This window comes from Somniosus microcephalus, chromosome 10, assembly GCF_052327205.1.
Source record: "Somniosus microcephalus isolate GS21.2 chromosome 10, FLI_Smic_1.0, whole genome shotgun sequence".
Taxonomy (NCBI): Eukaryota; Metazoa; Chordata; class Chondrichthyes; order Squaliformes; family Somniosidae; genus Somniosus; species Somniosus microcephalus.
In genome coordinates, this window is record NC_140996.1 from 150,510,429 (window position 1) to 150,518,827 (window position 8,399).

The 8,399-nt window shown below is 41.8% G+C and overlaps 1 protein-coding gene across 1 annotated transcript in view; it reads left to right on the forward strand.

Moving 5' to 3' along the window:
* LOC147111762 (transmembrane protein 182-like) overlaps positions 1-6,562 on the forward strand; it is an 84,749-nt gene extending 78,187 nt beyond the window's left edge. Inside the window, exon 6 of the mRNA XM_085998966.1 lies at positions 497-6,562. Coding sequence (XP_085855092.1) covers positions 497-768 — 272 coding nt within the window. The 3' untranslated portion in view covers positions 769-6,562. The remainder of the gene's footprint in view (positions 1-496) is intronic.
* Positions 6,563-8,399: the final 1,837 nt, after the last annotated feature.

The following is an 8,399-nucleotide window of genomic DNA, read 5'->3' on the forward strand; positions in this document are numbered from 1 at the left end:
GCCTGTTATGTCAATGAGACCCTGATGGCCTTTGAACTGTGGTCGCCCTATCAGTGAAAGCTGCTCTGAAGACTGAAGAGGCCACAAAAGGTAAGTACTAATTTATTTATTTACAAAATATCACGCAAATCCTAACTCCATTGTGTCTAGTTAGACATAGTCAACCTAAAAAAAAACCCACAGATTGCACGTGCAGAGCCAAAACCATATAGTCAACAATTTTTTTGAAAAGCTATGAAGTAAGTAATATTTTTGGCATGCAGATGTGTAGATATATGCACTGGGTCTGTTCAAAAATATAAAGAAAAATAGTAAAAATTGAACTTTTTGGTATTACTAAAATTGAACTTTTGGTGAAAATCAGTTAGCTTTCACTTGGAGCTTCATGAACAAATCCTTTCCTGGTATGTAACTGTTAGAAATCTTTATAGCAAGATGAAACATAGAAATATATATGCCTTCCTACAGCACTAATTTCAATTATTTTTGTTTTCAGGTATTTTTTCCACATTTGCCATTATTATGTACATCTATTGGATTCAAGCTCTTGTTGCTGTGTTGGACCAGATCATTGAACCAAATAAATCATGTTCACATCCAAAGGTTAAAGTTCAGTTTGGTTGGTCTTTCATGGCATCTCCTGTTGGCATATTCTTTTCCTTATTTGCAGGTTTACTCTTCTTTCAGGCTGGACATGCTGCTCAAAACAAAAAAAAGAACATAGCATATTCTTTGCCACTTGATAAAGTTGGCGATGATGATCTCTGATTGTTTCTATCATGCTTCATATTCACATGCTGTGATTTCCCCTTCCCCCAATTTTCTCTCCATTTCTCCAAGCGTCATGTTAAATTGGTATATGCAGCCCACCTGTTCACCCCAATAGTCATTCCTCACGTTTGAGCTGAGATAGCGATTGCTGATGGCCTGTTCTCCTGCCTTCACCCGACATCCGCACAAGTGCACTTTTGCATAGTGAATACTGGACAGTAACCAGACTCTCTTCTCTGCACGAACCCAGGAGCACAAAAGTAAACTGTAGCGTTTTTACAGTCACAAGGCTTACTCAGCGTAGACTGTGCATCAAACCTGGGACTTTTAGTCTGCACGGTTCAGGTTTGTGCATTTCCTCATTGAACTACAGGGGGCTAGCTTCCTACTAAGTTTTAATCCCTTAAAATATAAAAGCAACGTCTAACATATAGGGGGAGAAATTCCGCGAGAGGGCCATTTGGGGCGCTAAGTCAAAAATGTTTGAGGCGCTAACCTTTTCAAACATTTGAGAAATTCCCATTTTATGCTCCAAGAGGGAAGTGCAGCGCTAAATCAAGCACTCCACTTTCGTCTTGGAGCGCAAGAGGCGGGAAATGTCCCAATCTGGGGCGATGTGCTCAGCAGCACCACAAGTGACGCTTTCCACATTGCAGGGGCTCTTCCCTTAATTAAAGGGAAGGGCTCCCCATTGCAAGCTCTGCATTTCTTTTTGGCATCTGCTGGAGCACCGGGGTGTGGGAGTGCCGCGCGATCAGTGCCGGGCTGATCGATTGTGGCACTCAGCCCACGTCCAGTGATCAGAAATGTTTTTTAAAAATGGCCAATTTATTTAATGTCAGCCGGCCACCGCGCCATTAAATAGCACCCCGCGAGCGGCCGGCCTCACTGTTCATGACCCCTCCAGCAGTCAGTAACATCGGCGGGGCGCTGCGCCCAGAGATGATGTCATGATCTCTGGGCGCAGAAGATCGGGGCAATACCTGGTGGCGCAGAAGATCGGGGCAATACCTGGTAGCGCCGCCGCTAACCTCCTGCGGAATTTCGCGGGAGGTGCAGATATTGCCAGGGGTGGGGGAAGCGAAAAGCCATTTGCTAACTATGGGAATTTTGCCCCCATAGAATATAATCAATATTTTGTTCTGTAAATTTAAATTAATTGAAGAAAAAAGATCAGGGCTTTGTGCGCTCCATTTTCCAATATGCGCTCTTGGTAGACTTGGCTTTGTAGCAGGAGCACAAGAGTGGAATATGTACTCAATAGTTTATAGTAATATGTTGCTAAAAAGGTATAATACATGTCTGTGATACCAGTCACTTTCATATTCTGTGTAATTCACAATTGTGCACTAAAAGTTAAAAAAAACTTGTTTATGGCACTAATATAATCTCAAAGTACTGCTGATGTTCATAAACTGGTATAGCTTTGCTTTCGTGAATGTAAAGTTAAATTCACAGTGGAAAGCCCCAAAGCAGGTTAGAGAATCTACACAATAGTGTTGTAGTCAGCGTTCCCTCTAAGTTGTGCTGTCGTGCAGCTGTCTGCCGGTCCCACGGAGCCTGGGACTGGCTTTTCGAATGTAAAATTTTGCCCATGCGCAAATCTTTGGGCCGTACAGCCCGTTAAAGGAACTGTGCACCCAAATTTAAAATTAGGGGGAACATGTTTGTAGCCCTAACTCCAAAACACATTTTGTTCAAGCATGGCTCCCTTTTGGGAGCGTGGATCAGTGAATTTATCCTATAGTGTCATCAGAACCACTTGCGCGATAAGTGATTCTGATATTAGGAAGCAATAGTCTGCTATTCCTATGTACACATTTTAACAAAGATGTTAACCCAGTTATTTCAAACCAGTTAATACTTTCATTTAAAGTAGTGAACAGAGGAATTTCTTAAGGACTAGCTAACATGTTTGTTGCTAACTTTATGCATTGTTATTTCAATCCAAGTGTCTTTTAACTCTCATGAGCCATGTAGTATCTCGTATGTTTTTCCTCCTATCAGGGTTTTAGTTATGAAGTTAATTAGGATACTGTTTTTTATGTTTGGAACTTGATCCTGAACCTAGCCTCAGCTAATAGGATAATCCGAGCCTATTGCTTTGTGGGAAATGGAAATGTCACACTAACATTGTAAAACATGCTCTTCTGAGGTACGCTGTAAAGACCGAGTAGCAGGAGCTTTATTCTGCATTTACTGTTCTATTATCTAATCTGGAGTGTTTGAAAAAGTTTGCATGGGGTGTCCAGAACAATAAACTGTTCCTTATAGCTGTGGTGACATTCTGCGCCTTAGTATGCATAAACAAATCCCCCAAAAATGAGAAATGGTCTGCTGTTGTGTGACTGGGAGCCAATTATGCTCTAATAACAAAGCTTCAGACATCATGCTTTTCTTATCATCAAATATGGTACAAGGTGCAATCATTGAAATCCAATCGTAGTTTTCTGCTTGCCAATTTTAAAGCTCCCATTTGTTTGTTCTATTTTGATTTGCACCCATTTCCTTTTAGCAGTTTCTCAGCTATGCTGTTGCTATCTAATTTATTTTCATTTGATTAAACCTGCCCAAGTCCTTGTCTATTCAGAACAGTTAATCAAGCAGCTGAAAAACTTGAATTAATCCAATGAACAGTGTATGGGAGCGATGTATAAAATGGAAGTAGAAACATGAGACAAAGGCCCTGATTTTAACTCCATGTTTGCGACATGAAGGTCACTCGCTGACACCAGGTAGGTGGTGGGATTGGCTTTGGATACCGTTTGGCAGGAGTGTCATGTTTGGGAGTAGGGGAGGGATTAAGAGCAATGTTCCTTTAAGCTGCGTGGCCGCGCTGCGCTCTGCAGCTCCCACAAAGCTGGCTCATCTGCTTTGAAATAGGAAAAACCCGCGCATGCGCAGTATTTTGAAGTGACCGCGCACCCAAAAAAAAATCAAAGGGGATATTAGATTAAAGTCCGCAGCAAGGGAGGCCTAGGCTTTCCTTTTGGTGCCCGGTGAAGCACTCCTGCTCTTCCTTTTCATGCTGTCTTCACCTGCCAAAAAGCTACAGCGGCGTCCCCAGTCAGGTCCCAATGACATGAGTATGTAAAGAAAGACCAGCGGATAAATAACCTGGATGATTTTAACTGCCCATCTGCTCAGTTTCTCCGAGCCCGTAGAGTTAAAATCGCTCCCGATATTTTCAATTCTACTAATTTAGCATTTTATGGAGTGGATTTAGTCTTTTTTTAAATTAATTCATTTACATCCATATTTTAGTAAGATTGTTAAGATGCATTAATCTAAAAATTAGAGTAAGCAATAATAACAGATGAATGCTTCTGTTAATACGAACAATGACTGACAGGAAAAGGTCCTCTGGTCCATTCAGCATGTTCCACATAATTGTTATACCTTGTGCATCACAATATATACACTCCCCACCTCACCTAAAACCATGTGATCTCCTGGGAGAGGTGGGGAGAAAAAAGAGATTAAAAAACTCTGCATAACTGCTCTCTGACCCCCTTAGGCGATTGAAACTAGTCTAGGAGCTCACTCTGCCCTGAATTTTATTCTGTACCTACCTTTTGTACGAGTAGATCTCTGCCCCACCCAGAAATGGATCTAGCTCGTGCTTGAAGGAATAGAAGGTTATTGTGATAATGTTTTAATAGCTTATTCAAACACTCTTTTATTGTAATAATAGCCTACTATTATCTTAAGCTAGTAAATCAGACATCTAAATCAAAAATTTATATTAAAAAAAGTATTTACCACTTTACCTGTCCACATCCGGTTTCTTTTTTTTGCCCATTCTCTCTCCTTCCTTATTCTCCCTCCATTCTACCTGGTCTAGATGCATTTCCACCCCAGGTAGGATAGACTTCCTCTTGCTGTTGCACTGGATCAGGAGCTGTGACCCAGACCTTTATTGGCCCATCCATGAGCTTGCTACAATACACATAAGTGAGAGAAAATTAATGGTGGGGCCGAGAGGGAATGAAGCTGTAGGCTAGCAGAGAGTCAGGGCTACATTCAGTGGAGTAGTGGGCTGGGAACTGAGGTTGACACTGGGGCTGGGAGGTGAGTGCTTGGGTCCTGGGATTGCCATTGAGGATGGGCAGCAGGGAAGATTGGGACCTGGAGCTGTAAAAGAATTAGAGATAGTGGATGCATTGGTTGTCATCTTCCAAAATTCCATAGATTCTGGAACGGTTCCCGCGGATTGGAAGGTAGCAAATGTAACCCCACTATTTAAGAAAATAGGGAGAGAGAAAATGGGGAACTATAGACCAGTGAGCTTGACATCAGTAGTAGGGAAAATGCTAGAATCTATTATCAAGGACGTGGTAACGGGGCACTTGGAAAGTAATAATAGGATTGGGCAGAGTCGACACGGATTTATGAAAGGGAAATCGTGTTTGACAAATCTGTTTTTTGAGGTTGTAACCAGCAGGATAGATAAAGGGGAACCAGTGGATGTAGTGTATTTGGATTTTCAGAAAGCATTCAATAAGGTGCCACACAAGAGGTTATTAAACAAAATTAGGGCAGAGATTGATATATTTTTGGATATTAAGGGAATCAGGGGATATGGGGATAGTGCAGGAAAGTGGAGTTGAGCTAGAAGATCAGCCATGATCTTATTGAATGGTGGAGCAGGCTCAAAGGGCCGAATGGCCTACTTCTGCTCCTATTTCTTATAGGTTCTTATATAATTGGTACAGATTGAAAGGCTGAGGGCTGGAACTGACATTGGGACTGGGCGGAAGAATGGGCATAGACACATTCACCCCCACATAACAACTCCAAGGAGGTAGAGTGGTGAGAAGCTGGGGCAGAGTGAGCAGTTGAGGAAAAAACATAGCCTCATTAGTACAGGTGGCTCCACATTGGCAGTACCTGTGAAGAAGGCTGGAGCCCAGGTTGACTTCTAGTAAACATGTAAACAATAATGCATTAAAGGACACCTGTTTTCCACAAACCAATTAGACCTCAAAAAATGGTCCGCATAGGAAGCCGAGGGCAGATGAGGATGAACCGCAGACAACAGAACTTTAAAAATGTATATGCATAAATGGATCAAGTTTGAGTGAAATACATTGATTTAAAAATGTAACTTATTTTAATTAATAACAATAACATAATTTTGTCTTAGTTTTCAAAATTAGTTAATATTTGAGACATTAATTTTGCATTTCTACAAGTCAAGTGGATATGGTAGCTTAGTGGTTTTGGTACTGGGCTACTAACAGAGGTCACAAGCTCAAAATCTTCCGTGGTAAGTTGTGGAATGGAATTCAATAAGTCTGTTAATTTGTGGGCTGGCACCAGAATAATGCCCACAAAAGCAGTGATTCTGTTGTAAAAATCCAACTGGTGCACTAACATCCTTCAGGGAAAGGAACTTGCTCGGGAGTGACATTAAATAAATTAATATTTCTTGCATATTCAATAAGCTAATAAAAGTTGTAATTAGTAGAGCAACTCCACTGCAAGTAGCTGGCACCAGTTATGTTTTGAAGCAAAGGTCATTTTATAAAATGCTTCCACTGTGAATGAATAGTTATTTTATTTTACTTTCATTGTGTATTCACTTATTTTAGGTTATTTTTTGACTTATTTTCAAAATTGACTCTGCTGTTTCAAATAGCATACTTCATTTCTTTCATATGAGGACATATAACTTGTGAATTTGTAGCTTTGTTTAATTTTTTCCTTTACTATTCGTTTGGTAAAAAATTGCAAATATGCACAGAAGTCTGTTTAAAGTTTAATTTCACAATAAAGTCTGGAAAAATGACAGAGCATTGACATTTTTTTTCCAATAATCATAAGTTAAGATACTTTTGCAATGTTCCCACAAACCTTTCACCAGCGTGCATTGCTCAAAGGAACATCATACAGAGGAACACAAGACAACCTGCGTGGTCTGTGCTGTTTAATACAAAATATGAACATTGTACTCTACGGGGGTATTTTTTTTCAAATTAGTCATCCTGATGCCAAGCTTTGCTCAATGGGAGGGCAGATCGCAAAGGTAGACATGGAGGTCAGCATGAACGACTCGTGGCTTTCATGAGTTTCGGGTTATTAATTAGACCAAATTTCTAGTCAGACTTGTTACATTTTCAGGTTATTAATTAGATCAAATTTCTAGTCAGTCATGCTTGTTAATGCTAAAACCACTTCCTTCTTTCCTGCACTCACGGTCCAAGTAAAATAGACTGGCCGCGATTTTCCTTAGCTCGGCGGGTCCATGGCAGGCGACTCCGGTGGCATGTCTCAGCCCCGCTGTTGACTCCATCCTGGCCTCTGACATGATTTTCCCCTGATTGGGCTTGTTAAGGCTGCCAGTGAGTTTTCCAGCCAATTGAAGTAAGCGGGTCTGATGATGTCATTTGCTGACATGTCATCAGTCAGTTTCCTTAAAAGGGACCATATGCAAATTTACTTTGACATTTGTGCTGTCAGTGTTGTACAGCATTGTGGTGCTGCCAAACACAGACAAGCACTGTACAGAGGTGCAGGACTGCACCCAGGCTCTCCCATGACTCCCTCCATATGCTTATGGAGGGAGTCACAGCACACAGGGAGGTTCTCTTCCCTTCCCATGGGCGAAAGAGACCACCCCAGGAGACCATCGCAGCCTGGTTGCATATTGTACAGGGCACAAGCAGGGATGTTGTCAGGAGGACCAGGCTGCAGTGGTGCAAACCTTTCAATTATCTCAGTAGATCACAAAACATTACTACAAAGCTACACTCAACCTCATCCTGCTGTTTCACTCATCACATCCCCATCACTCTGCCTTCCTGACCCTACTCCTGCATATCCTTTCTCACACCAACTTTCCTTACACCTCCACCCATCTCTCTATCTACATTATCACTTCCCCATCTCACTAGCCACACCTCACACTCGCCCTCATTCTACTGCAAGCATACCAACTAACAAGACACAAGGTTTAGCCAATGTTCATGTGAAGTTTCTGTTAATGTGCTGTCAAACATTGAAAGCTTTATTTTCAACACTTTGCTTTCTTGGACAGATTTGTATACACCTTTGGAAGTGCTTTAGTGAGTTGCAGTAAATGGTGAGACATAACAGTAACCCCCCTCCCACCAATGTTGATGAGTGTGAAAGGAATGGTTTGGGCATTGTAGGGATGCTTTATGTTGTTGTGTGGGGTGGTGCCAACCTGGTGCATCATGTGGCAGCCAGGGTGTACAACATCAAGTGAAATAAATGTGGCCATGGTGAGGCCATCCCTGGTGTCTCGGGCAGCAATATGATCGGGTGCTGATAATCTATGTCCTGTGCAGCATGAGGTGATTGTGGCAAAGGTTGGTGTGGTTGTTGGTGATGCTGGTGTTGGGGCTGATCATGGTCAGATTCTGAGGACCAAGGTCAGAGAGTATAAAGTGCACCCATGCTGATGGAATAGATGGCAGATGAAGTAGAGATGGCAGAAGCGATCTGTCAATGGTGGGAGAGGTATTGAGGTCAGACTGCATGGAAACTTATGTAAAGACTTGCAGGATCCTGAATCTGTAGTGGAAATGCCATTTAGAGATTTTAGTGCTTAAAGGAAGATACCTGATTCAGCTGGGAGTTTTGAGTTGACATTTGAAGCTGTC